This window comes from Pantherophis guttatus, chromosome 4 (assembly GCF_059756535.1).
Source record: "Pantherophis guttatus breed Tessera chromosome 4, ASM5975653v1, whole genome shotgun sequence".
Classification (NCBI taxonomy): Eukaryota; Metazoa; Chordata; class Lepidosauria; order Squamata; family Colubridae; genus Pantherophis; species Pantherophis guttatus.
The window spans coordinates 24562258-24581485 of NC_142066.1; the positions used below are offsets into that span (position 1 = coordinate 24562258).

Below are 19228 nucleotides of genomic sequence, written 5' to 3' on the forward strand. Positions count from 1 at the left end.
TTTCCCCATCGGCTAAGCAAGCCGCACATTCCTGCCCAAAGCAGGTGCGTGTTGGGTGAGGGTGAGGGTAATGGGGGTGGGAGGAGAGGAGATGAAAGGGCAGCCGCCGGTGCTGAGACCCACAGCAGGAGACAGGCTGTTTAGTGACCTCAGCCTGTTGGAATCCTCAATCCCGGGCCGGCGCGAGGACAAGGGGAGTGGTCAGCGGCTCATAAAAGGTCCGGCGTGGAACCAGCCGAGCCACAAAGTGGCGGGAATCGGCGCCGGGGAGGGTCGCAGGATGGAAGTGCTGTCAGGTACGGCAAAAGTCCGCAAAAAACGGGGTGTGGGGGGGGGGAGAGAAAAGCGAGGAGAAGCCTGCGCTTTCCCAAAGTTTTCCTTGGAGTCTCCAAGCTTCCCTCCGCGAAGCGGGACGGGACTCGGGTGGGGAGGTGGGGAATTCGGTTAAAAAGGATTCGAAGCCAACCTCGCGTTTAGCCACCGCTGTTTGCGCGGTTCTGGAGCGCTTCCATCTCGTGCCCAGCTCGGGTGGCAGCTCTCTTCTAACAAAATCACGAGGAAGCAACCTCTCCAAAGGGCATCGCGAGCGTCCCAGCCGCTGCCACCGACGCGATTCCAAAGGCTCGGGTTGCGCTGCGAAGGTCGAAGCGAAGCGGGCTGGGGAGCAGCGGAAGGCAGCTGGGTCCTTCTCGGGCGAAGTTTTAACCCCAATCGGCCGCTTTTGTTCCCTGTTCGGCTGGCAGGCTGAAGGGAAAAGCCAAAGGGGAGAGATTGATTGATTGATTGATAATTGATTGATTGATTTGATTATGCCCGCCCACCTCACCAAAAAAGCGATTCTTGGGGTGAAAATAGCTGGAGACTGCATTTCATTTCATTTATTAAATTTTTATACCGCCCCTCTCCCGAAGGACTCGGGGAGGTGAACAGCCAGGATTAAAAAACATACAATTTAAACATTAAAATACTTTAAAACATAATTAAATCTATAATTAAATATTGGACCCTTCTGTCAGCTCGGTGACCGGGTTCCCCCAACGGATCCTATAGCTTGCATTTTCCACTTATTGGACTGTCAACAAAGCCACACAGCCTAGTTTAGCATGGTAGAGACCGCCAAGTAGTTTTCCTTATTTCTTTTTACAAAGTCGTGGGAATTGAGCGCCTTGCCTTGCCTTGCTCTGCCTCACCTTTCCTCTCCTTCCTCCCCGCCCCTCCCCTTCCCTCTCCTCCCGATACCGTTTGATAATAACCAATTTTCGGGGGGGGGGAGCGGGTGTTAGAGCTGCTTTTTGTAAGAGGGAGAGAGAGAGAGACCTGTGCTTTGGATTCTCTCTGAAGTTATTTAGAAAGCAGAGGGAGGGACTTTACCGGTTGAACCACCACCTTTCCTGCAAGCACGTCAACGCATGCAGTCACTTCTTGAAAATAGCAAAGCTCCAAATACCCTTAAGGATTATGGCTGTTATAAATGATCTTTTACTGGTAGGATGAATCCAGGTCAGTGGGACACAAGTGCTCTCCGAAAGCTGGCCAGGCTGCTTTTTGGTTGAAATGTATTTCATGTATGTAAGAACATCATGTTTGGCTTCTGTGTCACTCAGAACTGCTCATGTACTGCCACAGCAGCATTCACACACATTACCAACCTGCAAAGTCTTCTATTAAATTTGTGCTTAACGTTTGTCAACCAGGAGTAAGGGTTTACTTAGAGGAGACCTGAATCATTTATGGTTTACTAAAACAAAGCATAATTTAGCAGCCCTGAAGCAGATCAATAATGTGATGAAAGTCCCAAGGTTCAGTTCTCTCCATAATGTCATGATTATTGCTGGATTACTTTAGGGCAGGTGTCCCCAACCTTTTGGACTTCCAGGACCACTAAATTCATAATTTTAAATTCCGCGGACCATTAATATGATCTGCCTAATGACCGGCTGGGTAGGCGTGGCTAGGTGGTTGTGTGACTAGGTGGGTGTGGCCAACTCAATGTCACTCACGTCAAGGGGCACCTCACCAGCCTCTACTTGCCCCTCCCACCCACTCCTCTCTTGCTCCCCCCCATCCTTAGGGTCCTAACAGGAAGCAGTTGTTGGAGCTAAGCAGCTACCAACGAGAAAGTGTTGGCAAAATAGTTCAAATTGAATCTGATCAAGAAGGAGGCTCAGCAGAAGCACCTCACTGAAGACTATGAGCATAGACTTTCCAAGCAGAGGGAAGACCTGTGGGAGCTCAAGGCCAGATACTGGCACTTGGAGGCTCAGTGGGATGAGATGGTCAGCCAGTTCCAGGCCATGATGCAATCCCACTGAAACAAGATTGTCCGGCTTTTCGCCACCAGCGGCACTTCCCTCCAGCCTTTGCCCAAAGCTCTGCACCAGGAGGCTGAAGCAGACCCCAAGTCGGAATTTCTGCCCCCCTCCAACCCACACAAAAAAGACCCCAAAAGGGGAGACTCTCTGCAGCAACACAAACGTTCATTGCACGTATCCATCCCAGGGGTCGTAGTTTGAGGACCTCTGATTTGGTGCAATATAAAAAATGCAAATAATATTTCTGTGGACCACCAAAATTTTCTCACAGACCACCAGTGGTCCACGGACCACCAGCTGGTGACCACTGCCTTAGGGGACCTATTACCTCCAATTCCCAGCTGTAGTAAAAGTTTAACATTCCCTAATTTGCAGGGGTCTAGGTAACATATTAGCATTCAACTCCTAGCACTGTTGCTGGAAAACTTTATAACTCATAGCTTTAAAAAAAAAAAAAAAACCTCTTCTGCAAATAATTAAAACTTTTTGCTAATGATAAATTTTGCATCATTCATCTCCCAAGAATTCTGAACTTTGATAATGTTGCATGACTATGAACTGAGAAATAGTCATAATTATTTGGATGCATGCAACATCCTAATCCAAATTATATGTTTTCTTGCTTGGTTTCTATAAATTTGGGTTTATGGTTTCTAGTGTAGCCCAAACCCAGTTGGTGCAGGAAAACCTGTGAAGCAAACCATGGTTTAAGAAGTTAGGTGACCTTCCACTAGACTTTTGTACATGACTAGCAGTGCTGTTTCAGGTTTCCACAGGAACAGTTGAGTGAATTAAGACTGAACGAGTCCAGCTTCTATGGAGTCACATGACATGTTAACTCCCATTGCCTGGTTCACACAACGAAAGAAGGTAGATTTGTATAAGCTTAGCTTTTGAAAACCCTTCTCCTTCAATAGCAGTGTTTTCCTAACATGTTGCCTCTGACTAGTACTGAATTGCAACTTCACAACATTTGTGTGTCCAAAGCCAGCTGGGGATGATGGGAGTCCTGAGCCAATATATTTGATGTGGGAAAAGTTTGGGTTTCTCTCTTTTTTTTTTTTTAATTTGATTTATATGCCGCCCTTCTCCGGAGACTCAGGGCGGCTTACAATGTGCTAAGCAATAGCCTTCATACTTTTGTATATTTATACAAAGTCAGCTTATTGCCCCCATAATCTGGGTCCTCATTTTACCTACCTTAGAAAGGATGGAAGACTGAATCAACCTTTTTTTAAAAAATTTGATTTATATACCTTGAGCCTGGTGAGATTTGAACTTGCAGTAATTGCAGGCAGCAGATGTAAGTGGATGTTAATAACAGTGCTTTAGTCTGCTGAGCCACCAGAGCTCCTTGATTCTTTTGGACAGTTTTTTTTTCCTTATCTGCATGTTAAGCATATATATTTTGCCCACCCTCTTTGGTTCTTCATGTGCTCTGTCCAGTTTATTTCCTTCATTGTAAAACCTCTGGAATGTTCTGCTCTCTTCGTTCTTCCTTTCTGCTACCCCCCCACCCTGAAGATCAAGAGATGTAAAGACTCTGATGACCTCATATCTTGAACTTGAAGGTGGAGTTAATCATTGATCTTGGATGGCAATTTTAAAAGACATTTACTGCTTGGCAGTTAGAACACCTGGCACAAAAATGTACAATTTGCATTTAGAATAGCCAGGGAGAAGATTTGGTATTTCCAGATAAAACAGCAGAGCAATCGAGCAAACATAGCATTCTCCTTCGTCCAACCAAATATACCTCCCTTGTCTTGTGTTCTATGTCTTCATGCAGTCTGCAGGTCAGATACAGTGCTTTTGAATTTAGAAGCTCCATAGAGTTATAGTTAGAAACTATGGATAGATCTTTCTTCTCTGTCCTAATTTGACAATGTCCTTTGGCAATCATCCTGATTTTTTCTTTACTCTTCATTCCATTCTCTACTTTTATCACCTGCTGTCTCAGCTTTCTTGAACCAGGCACTTTCCAAATATACTGGCACTATAATTCCCAGAATTCCACACCAGCTAGGAATTCTGGTTGTTGAAGTTCTAAAAAGTTCATGATTCCCAACTTCTGAAGACAATCCATCTGTGTCTTGATTGTCTTAGGTGGTGTTTCTCAACCTTGCCAGTTTTAAGATGGGTGGACTAACTTCCAAAATTCCCCAGCCACAGGTAAACTGGATGGGGAATTCTGGGAGTTGAAGTCCACCCATCTTAAAGCTGGCAAGGTTGAGAAACTCTGGTCTGAGGTGTCTTTTTCTAACAGGAAACCAGAAACCATAGGAAAGGATTAGGGTAGTAGGTGGAATGGGCAACATTTTTATCAAAGTTATATAAAAGGTTTTACCATTCAGTCCCACAAATGTCTTCCCCCAGGTAACTAGGAAAAACATATGCAGACATTTTATTGCTGGCTGTTGAAAAGACCTGTGGCTCACAAAAGCTTATGATCTTAATAAAATGTGTTAATTTGAAAGGTTGCCACCAGGTTCCTTCAAGTTACCATCAGTAACCCATGATCCTGAGCTTTTCCAAACTTCATAAGGTTTGTCTTGAAGTTGGCAATCTAGTGGAATTAAGTTGAAGGAACTTAAAAGGGAGTCATTCTAGGAAAGATTAGGAGCTTGGCACAATTTTGCCTTTGCTAGATAAAACAATTTGCATAGAAATTATCTCAGTGGGAGGCTTAGAGTCTGGTTAAGAAGGAAGGGAAGTCTCTTGGTTTTTGCTGTTTGTACATGCCAGCTTTCTCCAACTTGGTCCTCCAGATAATGCAATGGCCTTGCTGTCTGGAACAATGAATGTTCTTGTCCATTCATCAAAGGCTCAAGAATAGCCAATGGCCATGCATTAATAGGATCAACCTCTTCTGTTTTTCCACTGAAAGATGAAAAAAAAAAAGGGTGAAAATTCATAGCACAGCTTCAGAGGGTTTTTTTCATGTTTTGTACACTGAATTACTTGGGATTTGGGTTTTCCCTGCATTCAGAGGGTGATCTTCTGAATGCTGTCAACAGAAGTTCCTCCTCTGTACTATTTTAGAAGCTTCTGGACCAGATGATAGCAACTATAGGATATCCTGCAGTCAATGGAGGAGTTCCCTCTTTTCTGTATTTAGCAAGTGTCAGAAACTTCAATGTGCTTTGACAATCATTCCTGGTCCTTCTAATAACCCTGCAGTTTCAAAGTCCTTTTCCTTGAACACTGATATAGAATTTAAAAAGGGGGGGGGAAATGTGCTGAAATCTACAGGTGTGTCCAAAAAGAGCACAGGTCATGGGAAGGAGGGAACATTCCAAACCAGAATAGAACAAAGTTTCTGTTTTTCTAAGAGTTTACAGGCCAACTATATCTGTATGGCACAAAATAACAAATCTCTAACAGGGGAAAAAAACTTCCTGCTTTTAGAGTTTCTTTTGAAAACACAGCCATGCAAAAAAGGCCAGGAATTTTCTACCTGGCTGCATTTTATTTTTACAGCTTTGAATGCTGCCCCGAGAGCATGCTTGCTGAACAGGTGACGGGAGATCTTTATTTAATGACAGCTGCAATTCGCAAGAGATCCTGCCTGAGTGATTTTTGGGACTGGCAATTTCTGCATTATTGCATTACTTCACAATTCCATAGGCTGCCTCTGGAAAACTATTTGGATCTCGAACTAATTTCAGGCATATTATTATTATTATTATTATTATTATTATTATTATTATTGTTGTTATTATTATTATTGTTGTTATTATTATTAATTGGATTTCTATGCCGCCCTTCTCCCGAAGGACTCAGGGTGGCTCACAACAATAAGAAACAAAGAATACAAAAGTTAAAGACAAATTAAAACAGAATATCCAATAAATAAGGTTAAATGTGGGAATACCAATTCAAATTTAAGAATTTAAAAAGCTACAAAATCAGTCTAGAGTCAACCCAGGCCCGCCCGCTGGAAGAGTTCGGAGGTCGGGGATTATCCGGAGCTCCAGGGGTAATGCATTCCAGAGGGTAGGGCCTCCCACAGAGAAGGCTCTCCCCCTAGGGGTCAGCAGTCGACATTGTCTAGCCGAAGGTACCCTGAGGAGGCCAACTCTGTGGGAGCGAACCGGGCAATGGAAGGCTACCGGTGGCAGGAGGTGGTCTCGCAAGTACTCTGGTCCTAGGCCACGTAGGGCTTTAAATGTGAGTGCAATTCGGAAGACACCCGGGAGCCAATGCAGACTGCAAAGGAGTGGTGTAACATGGGACTACCGAGCCAGCCCCATGACAACCTGCGCGGCTGCATTCTGCACCAGTTGAAGTCTCCGAGTGCTCTTCAAGGACAGCCCCATGTAAAGTGCATTGCAGTAGTCCAAACGAGAGGTGATGAGGGCATGAGAAACTATGAGTAAGGCATCTCGGTCCAGAAAGGGGCGCAATTGGTGAACCAGGTGCACCTGGACAAAAGTCCCCCTGGCTACTGCAGTCAAATGATTTTCTAAGCTAAGCCGTGGGTCTAGGACGACTCCCAAATTGCGTACCTTCTCTGAGGGGGTCAACACCTCCCCCCCTAGGGATAGTGATGGAACATAGTGGACAAAACGGGGTGCCGGTAGCCACAGCCACTCGGTCTTGTCGGGGTTGAGTCTAAGTCTGTTCGTCCCCATCCAGACCTGTACGGCCTCCAAGTACTGGGACATCACGTCAAGGGCATCATTGGGGTGATGCGGGGTGGAGATAAAAAGTTGGGTATCATCAGCATATTGATGATCTCACCCAGTGGCTTCATGAATATGTTGAACAGGAGAGGCGAGAGAACCGACCCCTGCGGCACCCCACAAGGTAGGGGCCTAGGGGTCGACCTATGCTTTCCTGCCAGCACAAACTGCGTACGACCCAAGAGGTAGGAGGAGAACCACTGAAAAACAGTGCCTGCCATTCCCAACCCCCTTAGCCGTCACAGTAAGATACCATGGTTGATGGTATCAAAAGCCGCTGAGAAGTCAAGTAAGACCAGGACAGAGGAGTAACCCCTATCCCGGGCACGCCAGAGATCATCTATCAACGCGACCGATGCCGTTTCCGTGCTGTGACTGGGCCTGAAGCCGGACTGAAATGGGTCCAGGTAATCCGCTTCATCCAGAAATTGTGGGAGCTGACGCACCACCGCGCTTTCAACTACTTTTGCCATAAGGCAAAGGTTAGAAACTGGGCGATAGTTCTTAAAGAGAGCCGGATCCAAGGCAGGCTTCTTGAGGAGGGGTCTCACCACCGCCTCCTTCAAGATTCCCTCTCTCAACGAGACATTAATTACTGCCTGAACCCAGCCTCATGTAACCTCTTGGGAGGTCGAGACCAACTAGGAGGGACACGGGTCCAGCAGACACGTGGCGGTGCTCAATCTACCCACAATCCGGGCCACATCATCAGGAGTCACAGGCTCAAACTCATCCCAGATAACATGCTCAGGACCAGTCCCCATCAACTCAACGGACCCTGCCCAGTCAGAGTCCAGGCCCTCCCGAATCTGAGCAATTTTATCCTGTAAATATTGAACAACTTCTTCAGCCTTACCCTGCAAAGGATCATCCCTCACTCCCACATTAAGAAGGGAGCGAGCCACCCTAAACAGGGCGGCCGGGCGATTGTCCGCAGATGTAATAAGAACGGAAAAGTGCAAGCATTTTGCCGCTTTTATCGCCACTAGGTAGGACTGAATATAAGTTCTTAACTGTGTTCGATCAGATTCGGACTTGCTAGTCCTCCAGCACCACTCTAGGCGTCTTTTCCGGTGCTTCATCTCCCGGAGCTCCTCAGTAAACCAAGGGGCAACCCGGGATCCGCTCCGGGTCAAAGGCCGTAAAGGCACAGTTCGATCCAAGGCCCCGGCAGCCGCAGTTTCAATATTGCTGTCCTTTTTGTCTTCTTTTTTTAAGGAGGCATCCACTATGCCCCAAGATGAGCTTCCACAGGATAGGTGCCATTGATATCATAGGTAGATACAGGTAGTTCTAGACTTATGACCACAATGGAGCGCAATATTTTTGTTGCTAAGTGAAACATTTGTTAAGTGAACTTTCATGGCACGGTTGTTAAGTGAATCACTGCAGTTAAGTCGCAAAAAGGGATCATGACCCCAGGATGCTGCAACCATCATAAGGATGAGTCAGTTGCCAAGCATCTGAATTCTGATCGAGTGGTCATGAGGATGCTTCAACAGTTTATAAGTGAAAAAAACAATCATAAATCACTTTTTTCAGTGGCATTGTAACTTTGAATGGTCACTAAATGAACTGTTGTAAGTCAAAGACTACCTGTACTGCATAGAAGTATCTCTCAACCTTGGCAACTTTAGTATGTCTGGACTTCAACTCCCAGAATTCCCCAGCTATCCTGCTGGGATTTGAAGTTCATACATCTAAGAATTGCTAAGTTTGAGAAACACTGCTGTATAGTGCTTTTCATTCTTCCTCACTTCTGATGCTGTACTCTAAAATTTGAGTTATTATTTAAGATGAATTGATTTCCTTTTTCTGTCTCTTAACTCTCTCCACCTACCCTTGTTGTCTTTTGCAGGTTCTGTGGCCTGCAAAAAAAGCAGAACAGCATTTATGGTATTATTGATACAAATATTTGAATGTTTAGTTATTTGTTCTTGGGTCTAATGGTCCTCTTGATTCTCTCTTGCAGTGGATTTGCCAATGTGCTCTGAAGCAAGAAGCACCCAGCAAGAAATAGCCTTAGAGATTGAAAGGACACACAATCTCACCCTCAGCATGCAATTCAGCTCAGGACAACTGCTGTCAAACTACGTGAGTCCTAAATATAAGTGGAACAAATTAATGGAGGGTATGGGCAGTGGTGGGATTCAGCCGGTTTGGGTGAACCAGTAGTTAAATTGCTGTCTGGCTCCACCTCCTTCCTGCCCCACCCCTTCCAGGAGTCCCTACGCGCCCATTGTGGCTCCCAGGTAAGTGCAGGGAGGCCTCCTAGGCCAAACACGGGGCACGGGGGGGGGGGTGTTGTGTGCCCCTCCATGGCCCGTTTTCACTCCCAGGAGGCTCAGGGAAGCCTCCTAGGCCCAAAATGGACTGTAGGGGGACGGCACATTCCCCCCCACGGCCTCTTTCTTCTCCCAGGGGGGTGCAGGAGGTCAAGTGCTGCCTGTCACACACCCCTGGCTATGCCCACCCAGCCGGTCATTAGGGCAGAGAACCGGTTGTTAAATTATTTGAATCCCACCACTGTTTTGGGGGCTCTGTCTACAGGAAGGGAGGGAAATGTATTTTATTTAATTTACAAAGCTTCTAAGGTAGGAAAGAAGAAGGAACTTTAGTGATTGCAAATTGATAATGATTTGAATCTCCTGAACGAAGGACCTGGGCATTTTTTTCAAAACAAATGTTTACTTGTGTTTTTATGTAATTAAGTTAGCAGGGTAATTAGGAAATTGAAGGAATAAGAGATGCTGAATGTTATAATTATTTAGTTTAGGATGGATTATGATTGTTGAATGTTATACCCTGTAATTTGTTCTGGGAAGGGGGGGGAGGTGGGCGGATGGGAAGGGGAAGTGGGGGGAGGGGTGGTGGGGGTAAGCAGGGGAGGGTGTGGGGTGGTAGGGAAGGGGGAGAATAAACATGTAAACCTTCTGTAAAACTTTTTAATAAAAAAAACATAAAAAATTATTTCACTCAACAACAGCTAATTGTGGTGTTTTTCTTGTGACAATAATTCGTGCATTATTTACAAAAATTAAATTGTACGTATTTGCATTTTTATTTTATCTATTACTTGTACTTAATAACTATCTATCTTCAATCTATCTCTGTTCCATCTAGTTATACCACTGTTCCCACACATTGTAAAATATCGATGTCTCTTTATCTTTTGCGACCTTCTAACTAGCAAAGTCAACGAGGAGGCCAGATTCACCTAACAACCAGGTTACTAATTTAACAACAGCAGTGATTGACTTAACAGCTGTGGCAAAAGGGTCGTAAAATGGGGCAAAACTCGCTTAACAACTGTCTCACTTAACGACATAAATTTTGGGCTTAATTGTAATTGTACGTTGAGGGCTACTTGCAATAATGAGAAGGCATTCCATCACTTTCTGACGATCCAAGAAACCACCTTTCAAAGAACTGACAGTCTGGCTTTTCTCTGTTTTAGGTGCATCACCAGGGGGTACCTTTTGGTGACCCCGATTTCAACCCAACCATTCAGCCCTTTCCAGGACTCCCGTTGCCAACCCTGTCTACCACAGAGTGGCTTGGTCTCACCGACAAGGAGCGGCTGCAGCAGAATGCCTCCGCCTTCTCCAATTTGCAGGTGTATTTAGCCAGCGTGAAATGCCAGCAAATGGATCTGAATCCATTGGAAGATGAATTACACCGTAAGCTCGATTCTTCGCGCCTGCACTGTTTGGGTCTGGAGAATAACCTTAAATCCATCATGTCTTCCCTGGGCATCGTGCCAGGTCCAGTTGTACCTGCTGAGCCTCTGGAATCTGACAACGCCTTCCTTATGAAACTCACAGGCTACTACGTTTGCCATCTCTTCCAAGACTGGGTCAACAGATGTGAAAAGGACATAGCCTTATTAACTAAGAAATATCCTGTCTGAAAATGCTTCTCTTTCCACATTGACCAGAGGCAGGGCTGGAAATATGGAGGGTGCACAACACGCCCCCGGTATTTCTCTAAACTATGGCTCGGCTCGATCTATCCGTTTTCTTGAGTTCACACAAAATATCAGCACGCAGCACCTTTAACCACTGAGTCAGTTGCAAATCCAATCCTTACTGTCAGACAATGTACTCAAACTTGCTTAGTTTTAAGCTGGTTTGTTTGCATCTTACCCTGTTGTGCAAATTTGGCTTGCTTGGGTCAGCTTATTACATGTTCTGTCCAAGAAAATGGATTTATTTAGTAACCAGGTTAAAAGAGGGTTGCAGCTATTCAGGGGTAGGCTTCAAAAATTTTAGCAAGGGGTTCTCTGCCTGGCCTCTGCGTGGCCATGGTGATCGTATCCTAGTCGGCCTCCTGCACCACGGTGGGGGAGGAGCATTTTTGCCCTTCCCGGACTCCGAAGGCTTTTTTCAAGCTTCCGGGAGGGTGAAAATGGTCTCCCCAGGTTCTGAAAGCCCTCAGGAGGCTGGAAACAGGCCCGTTTCCGGCCTTCCCGAACTTCCGGTAGACCCATTTTTCAACCTCCCCAAGCTTCCATGCACGTCCTGCACTTACCTGCACCCAAAACGTGTTGTGTGGGGACTCCTGGGAGGGGCGGGGTGGGCAGGGCCAGCCAGGAGTGGGATTTGGAGGTTTTCCAAACTGCACAGAATCTTAGCTAGAGGTTCTCCCGAACCCCTTCGAACCCCCAGCAGTCCACCCCTGCAGCTATTGAAGCATAAGAGGAGTGCATGTGGTTCGCCCAACTGTTAACGTGTCTTACAACAAACCAGGCTGAAGGTTAACAACCCAAAGAAAACGTATCTTCAGATCAGTAAGTTTAGGAAACAAGGACTTTCAATTAACAATTTATATATGTGTGTGCGCGCTATTGGACCAATTACTGGTAATCCTTGACTTACAACCGTTTCGTTTAGTGACTGTTCAAAGTTAAAACAGTCCTGAATAAAGGGACTTAATGGCTGTTCCTCACATTATAACTGTTGCAGCATCCCCACAGTCACATGATCAAAATTCAGGCATTTGTCAGCCGGCATGCATTTAATAACGGCCCTGCTTAGTTACAAATATTCTGGTCTGGGGTACCATTCACTTTCCCTACCAGTTTGCAAATATGAACTGCATGCACCCGGCCTGAAAAACGTGCCTAAATAGGATGGCATAGAGCCAAGGCAGGTGGGCTACCGGTTCAGGCGAACCGGTTCGAGCCAGCTGAATACGACCTCTGTTCTGATCCCAATAGTAGTCATAAGTCATGGACTATCTGTATACATCTGAGAGCTGTGTAAAAGCTCTGAAATCACACATGAACCTTGCGTGGTAGATAACTTAGCTTATTAATATGTTCCCGGTGGGGAGAAGGAATCTCTTTTTCTACTCAGTGAGAACCCTGAAGGGATGGCATGGTACGTTTTCAAAGCACGAGGTTTTCCATTTCACTCTTCATGGGTGTAAAACTGGCCAGTTTCTTTAAATGAGCTTCTCCAAATCTGCTTTTCTCTGGAACTACAGCTCCCATAATCCTATAGGCAACAAGGAGGGGATTGGCTTGTAGGCTGGACAGCAGATTCTGGTCTAATCACATCTTTCTCCTTGGCAAGTGCCAAGAAAGCCAAGGGAGATGTGAGGGTCATCATTTGGAAGGCAGATTTGCAAATACGCAGCCCAATATTCACTTCAATGCACAATCCTTCCTGACTGTGTTAATGAGAAATGCAGCTATGCGTTTGCTTGTAGGCTCCGGTGGGAAATATGATTCAGTCGATGTTTAAAATACAGAGGAAACCCAGCTTCCTAAGGTGATTGAATTTTAGTAGTTTGCTTAAATTTGGATTTTCTGAAACGAGTCCATTCTCCCCTCTAAATCGGTGTTTTTCATCCTCAGCCACTTAAAAATGTGTGGATTTCAACTCCCAGAATTCCCCAGCCAGCATAGGAAATTCCCCAGCATGCTGGCTGGGAAATTCCAAGTCCTACCCACCATAAACTGGTTGAGGTTGAGAAACATTTATCTAAATCATACTGACTATTAAGAAACTAGTCCTCAATGTTTTTTTTTTAAATTTGATTTATATGCCGCCCTTTTCCGGGGACTCAGGGCAGCTTACAATGCGTTAAGCAGTATTTCAATGTTGAAATACTTGGACAGTTTATTGTCCATTCACTGATACTGTTTCTCAATAGCACCATCCTCTTTTAATGATAAGTTGTCACATAGGGTTGTAACATCTGGTGGGAGGATTTTTTGTTTTTTAAATGCTTTTCCTTATGTATTAGTTTTAATATTTGCTATGTTCTTTATAAACGCCTCCAAGGCTATTAGCATTGTGAATTTTTATCTTTTCTCTTTTCCAGCTAAAATTCCAGTTGTGGAGTTTCTTTCCTCTAGGATGTATGTTCCTAGCTAAAGAAATATTTATTTCTATATGGTTTTCTAATTATATATGTATTGTATATAGAGCAAAACTTAAATTTATAATCGTAATAAAAGTATTTTAGTAGAATGTATAGTTTTTTTGTCTTTTCTTCTTCTTATTCTGTTGCAACGTACATGTAATTTACCGTGTTTTCTCAAAAATAAGACCCTGTCTTATATTTTTTTGAACCCCGAAATAAGCACTTGGCCTTATTCTTGGGGAGGTCTTATTATTTTGGGGTGTGTGGAGCAAGATGGGGCTCCTCTTGCCATCTCACCTGATTTCCAGCTCTGTCTCCCTAACCCTAAGAGGAAATGGCGGGGACTGGCTGCACATGTGTTTTACTATTTTTGGGAGGGTTTATTTTCAGGGGGGGGGCTTATTTTAGTGCATGCGCTCAAAAGCCCAATTGGGCTTATTATCTGGGGAGGTCTTATTTTAGGGAAAACAGGGTACTAGACAGACTTGCTTTTAAGAACTCAATACAACCTCTTCTGTTGCCAAGAAAACTTCATGGTTGTGTGAATGAAATCACTAGGAATTAGTTTCAGAGTATCTTAAGTTAAAAAGTTCACCTAAATGAGAGCATCTGAATAATCCTGTCTGCTCTCCAAAAGCTACATAAAGTTGAATCTTATTATTACTTGGATAGTTGGATCTTATTATTATTAGTATGATGGGAGACCACTAAGAAATCTCATGTCAATTGGGCAGGCTAAACAACGTATCTGCTGAAGGTAACGGCCAATGAATGATAGGGCTGTATCAGTCATTGGGGGCCAAACTGGACTTTAAATTAGTTTTAAAAATAGGTTTTATCCGGAGTTAATATTTCTCTAATTCACACATCTTACTAAGTCATAATTAAGTGTGATTTATTTTAATTGATTTTCATAGCCAGTCATATCAACAGGTGACTGTGGGCAGCATTGAACATTAAATATAAAGACAATTAAAAGCAATTAAGAATGATTGTTGCTACCATTGCCTGAATACCCTTAAATCATTAAAGTCAAAAACAAGCCAACCCTATCGTGATTTATGGAGTTCCTGAATGATCACTTCCACAATCAGCTACAGGTCCTTCAGTCCTTATTTCATATATTTATTGCTTTCCACCCAAAGTGCACATCTGTTTACAGCACAAGTTAATTTGCGGTGTGCAAGTGCCTTTTCCCAGTTCTAATGCCAACCTGCAGAATTAGAGGCTTCTACTTTGCAGGCCAAATGGCCCACCCTCAAATTAAAACATCACAATCTTAGACATAGGTAGCAGAGGTGATATTCAGCAGATTCTGACCAGTTCTGGAGAACCGGTAGCAGAAATTTTGAGTAGTTCGGAGAACCGGTAAATACCACCTCTGATTGGCCCCACCCCCATCTAGTCTCTGGCTCCCGAGTCCCAGTTGATTGGGAGGAAATGGGGATTTTGCAGTATCCTTCTCCTGGAGTGGAGAGGGAATGGAGATTTTACAGTATCCTTCTCCTGGAGTGGGGAGGGAATGGAGATTTTACAGTATCCTTCCCCTGCTACGCCCACCAAGCCACGCCACCAAGCCACGCCCACAGAACCAGTAGTAAAACAATTTGAATCCTACCACTGCAGGATAGCAATGCCAAGTTGGGTCAAAGAGAGATGTACCCAGCTTCAGGACATAACATGGTCTCCCAAATATCTGGATGCAGCTCTGCGAGACTATCAAAAGTTTTATCCCCATCTAATGTCTACAAATAATCCTTGACGTACAACCATTTGTTTAGTGACCAATGTTACAAAAGCACTGAAAAAAAGTCCTTTATGAAGGTTTTTCACATGACGAATCCAGCATCCCTACGGACACGGGATCAAAATTGGGATGCTTGCCAACCGTCATAAATACAGGTAGTCCTTGAGTTATGACCACAATTGAGCCCAAAGATTATGTTGCTAACTGAAACTTTTGTTAAGGGCGTTTTCCCCATTTTACTACTTTTCTTGCCACCGTTGTTAAGTGAATTGTTGCATTTGTTATGTTAGTAACACGGTTGTTAAGTGAATCTGGCTTCCCCATTGACTTTGCTTGTCAGAAGGTCGCAAAAGGGGGGTCACATGACCCCAGGCAGGGGTAGTATTCACTTACCTTCACTACCAGTTTGCAAATGTAAGTGCGCATGCCTCCTCCACGCATGCGCAGAGCCTTCTGCGCATGTGCAAAGTGTCAAAAACGGGACGTGATGAAGTCTGGGCAGGTGGGGGCGGAGCCTCCCCCACTGGCGCTACCAGATTGCACGATTCAGATACAGCCAGCTGAATTTCACCACTGACCTCAGGACACTGCAGCGGTCATAAATATGAGTCAGTTGCCAAGCACCTGAATTTTGATCATCTGATCATACGGATGCTGCAACAATCGTAAGTGTAAAAAAACAGTGGTGAGTCACTTTTTTCAGAGCTGTTGTAACTTTGAACTAAATGAACAGTTGTAAATCGAGGACTACTTGCATTTACCATGGTTGCGGTGTTGTTCTGGCCCAGCTACGGACCCCAAAGAACGCAGCACACACAAAGTCTGTACAAACTTCAGTTTACTAAATTAAATCAGGTTTTTTTTTCCAAACAAAGGCTGTTAATTAATGTTCTAAACAGCCGACAAGAATCCAAATAATAAATAATTGTAATCTTACTATGGTTGGCAGAAAGCCCAGAAGCAATTTGCAGAGAACTAAGATCAAGACGGGAAGGAGAGTGAACTAAATTGTTCCCTGCAAATTGCCTCAGTTGTTGTCCTTTCTTAAATAGGCTAAGGGAGTGGCCAATTACTCCTTACTCTCGAGGAGACCTCCTCCTGAGGAGCCACTCCTGCCTTTTGGCAGCTCTGTGCACCCGAGAAGAGGCTCCTCCTCTTTTTCCTCTTCACTTAAGGGAGCTTCTGGAGGTTCTGAAGGCCCTGGCTGAATCCCCGCCTCTGGCATCACATCTTCTCCAGCCTCCTCACTGTCCCACTCAAGTGCCAACTGCACAGGCTGCTGGCGCAGCACCACACCAGCCTCCTCGCTGTTGGAATCAGCTACTAGCTGTACAAGCCACTGACAGGCCACAACAGGTATCTCAGGATCACATGATTCCTTTTTGCGACCTTCTGACAAGTAAAGTCAATGGGGAAGCCAAATCCATTTAACAACTGTGTTACTAACTTAACTGCGGTGATGATTCACATAACAACGGTGACAAGAAAGATCATAAAATGGGGCAAAACTCAATTGTCTTCTTAGCAATGGAAATTTTGGGCTCAATTGTAGTCTTAAATCGAGGGCTACCTTTATTTTGTTTGAAGGGCAACTAGAGATGAATCATATTCTGAACAAAAGGAACATAAAAATAAATGTAAGTATTGTTCTGGTTGTAGCATTCTTTTGAGAAGTGTGTGCCATAGTATAATTCTGAAATGCATTATATTAATCCTTACCAAAGTTAAACAATGAATTTCGGCTAATTTACAAGATACATTTGGCATTGTTCTCCTTTATCTGACAAATATATTTGCTCTGGGAAAAAATACTCCAGACCCAGAAAAACCAATACATAGAAAAGGTAGTTAAACTTTAAGTGGGAATTCATGGTTCGTTTCAATTCATCTATTTCCTGGTTGCACCTATTCATTGGAAAACAGTCCAAGTAAAAAGGTTAAAAAAAAAAAACTTGTCCAGGTGGCTTTGAGGAAATGAAATACATCTCCACTCTTCCTGCGGACTTTGGTTTTCCTCATCTGTGAACATTTGGGTTTTTTCATTTTAACACTACATCAGTTCAACCCTATCTAATATAAATAGGATTCTCAACTGCTCAGAAGCTAGAATCTGCACCGTTGCTGTTATTTTGTGGCAGATTGTCAAAAAAACAAATGGCAGAACATATTTCAGTTTTATTCTCAAAAGTTATGTAATGTAATAATAACCTGGCTAATTATTAAAATATATTTATATGAGTTATGGGTATACCTCAGTACATTCACGTAACACCACAGCCCCCAGCTGCTGTCCTGATTTCCATTAGACTGCCAAGTTATAATTTCAATATATTGGTTGTCACCTCTGAAGCCCTGCCTGATATGGGGTCAGAATAGACTACCTTTCTTTCTCCCACCTCATTAGATCCACAGGGTGGGCATGCTCCAGGATCTATGGATCAGGCAGGACCCAAGAAGCAGGCTGTCTCAGTTTCCTTCCCTCAAGATCTGGAGGGTTCTTCAAACTTGGCAACTTTAAGATTTATGGACTTCAACTCCCAGAATTCCTCAGCCAGCCATGGAGGAATTCTGGGAACTGAAGTCTTCAAGTTACCAAGTTTGGAGATCCCTGCTCTAGGTCATCATTCCTCCTGATAATTTTTTTTTTTTTCAGAAGTCCTTAAAGACTTTGGAAGTCTCCTCAGTGATGGGATCTGGAGGTTAGATGACACCCATCACTATTGCTCATTCTTATGATTGGAGCTGGGTTTGTGTAATGGTATGTCTGTAGGAATGACCTTGGGAGATCTGCCAACATCTAGAAACAAGTAAAGTAACAACTAGCAGTCAGCACGGGTTTGTTAAAAACAGATCATGCCAAACCAATCTTATTTCATTCTTCAACATAGTGACTAGACCAGCAAAATACGGTGGACATAATATATTTGGACTTTAGCAAGGCATTTGACAAAGTAGACCACAACCTACTTCTTGATAAGCTAGAAAAAAGTAGGATAGATAGCATCACCACCAGATGGATTCGCAACTGGCTGACAAACCGTACTCAATGAGTAGTCCTTAATGGGTATAAGTCTACATGGAGGGAAGTAAGCAGTGGGGTGCCACAAGGTTCCGTCTTAAGCCCAGTACTCTTCAATATCTTCATGAACCACTTAGATGAGGGAATAGAAGGGGAATTTACCAGAGATGGGATTCAAATCCTGGTGCTACCAGTTTGCTATTGGAAGTGCATGGGCGCATGCACTCACTTCGCAAGCATGTGGCGCTTCTGCGCATGCACAGTGCATTTTTGATGATGCCTGAATAGGTGGGTGGAGCCTCCAGCCGCCGCCACTACCGGTTCTCTGTCGATGTTAGTTTACGCGATGTATAGGCACAAGGCTGGAACTGGTGTTGTGTATTCCTTTGTAAGAGAATGGCTCCTATAGCCACATCGCTTGCATCAACTTGTATGATGAAAGGTTCTGACATATCCGGATGCTTGAGAATGTAGTTTATAAAAGGGCCCCTCAGCGCCCTTTTATAGATCCGCCCTGCAGTGTTTGGAAAACAAAAAGATTAGACTGCTTGGGCGGGGAGTTGGACTAGATGACCTATAAGGTCCCTTCCAACTCTGTTAATCTGTAAACTCTGTAAAGATCTGGCAAAGAAATGTTGCCCAGGGAAAAATCAGATAATAAGTTGTATAGTCCACAGCTGCATAGTGGGTGGAGAAAGAGGGTTTTGAAGGATCCTAACCCTAACCCTAACCCTCCCAATGGTGGGATTCAAATTTTTCCACTACCGGTTATATGGGCATGGCTTGGTGGGTGTGACCTAGTGTGTGGGGTCATATGACTGAATGGGCGTGGCCAACTTGATGTCTCTCACAGCCATGGCCACTCAGTCACATGACCACCAGCCCCCACCAAGCCACGCCCACAGAACGCAGTAGGAAAGGGCGAGCAAGTGTCGAATGGCCAGAAGGGGTGAGTGAGTGGTGACCGGATAAGAGGGGCGAACGAGCAGCAACCAAGCGGGGCAAGCGAGCAGCAACCGGGTGACTGGGCGACCGTGTGGATGGCGTAGCCAGCCAGAAGTCACTATTGGTTTGGCTGAACCAGTGTGAACCG

At 44.4% G+C, this 19228-nt stretch overlaps 1 protein-coding gene across 2 annotated transcripts; it reads left to right on the forward strand.

The window, feature by feature from the left end:
- Nucleotides 1-213: 213 nt before the first annotated feature.
- LOC117666842 (cardiotrophin-1) lies at nucleotides 214-13476 on the forward strand. 2 transcript variants are annotated; one of them, XM_034419845.3, is made up of 3 exons: nucleotides 214-296; nucleotides 8970-9091; nucleotides 10455-13476. In XM_034419845.3, the coding sequence occupies exons 1-3, from the start codon at nucleotides 281-283 to the stop codon at nucleotides 10905-10907; spliced, it is 591 nt and encodes a 196-aa protein (XP_034275736.1). In that variant the 5' UTR covers nucleotides 214-280; the 3' UTR covers nucleotides 10908-13476. The 2 variants fall into 2 exon arrangements, with proteins under 2 accessions (XP_034275736.1, XP_087749980.1); XM_087893854.1 differs by lacking the exon at nucleotides 214-296 and adding an exon at nucleotides 7081-7404.
- The last annotated feature ends 5752 nt before the right edge of the window (nucleotides 13477-19228 follow it).

Coding starts and splice junctions, on each gene's coding strand:
- LOC117666842 (XM_034419845.3), top strand. Junction 9,092..10,454: donor GACAACTGCTGTCAAACTAC/GTGAGTCCTAAA, acceptor TCTCTGTTTTAG/GTGCATCACCAGGGGGTACC.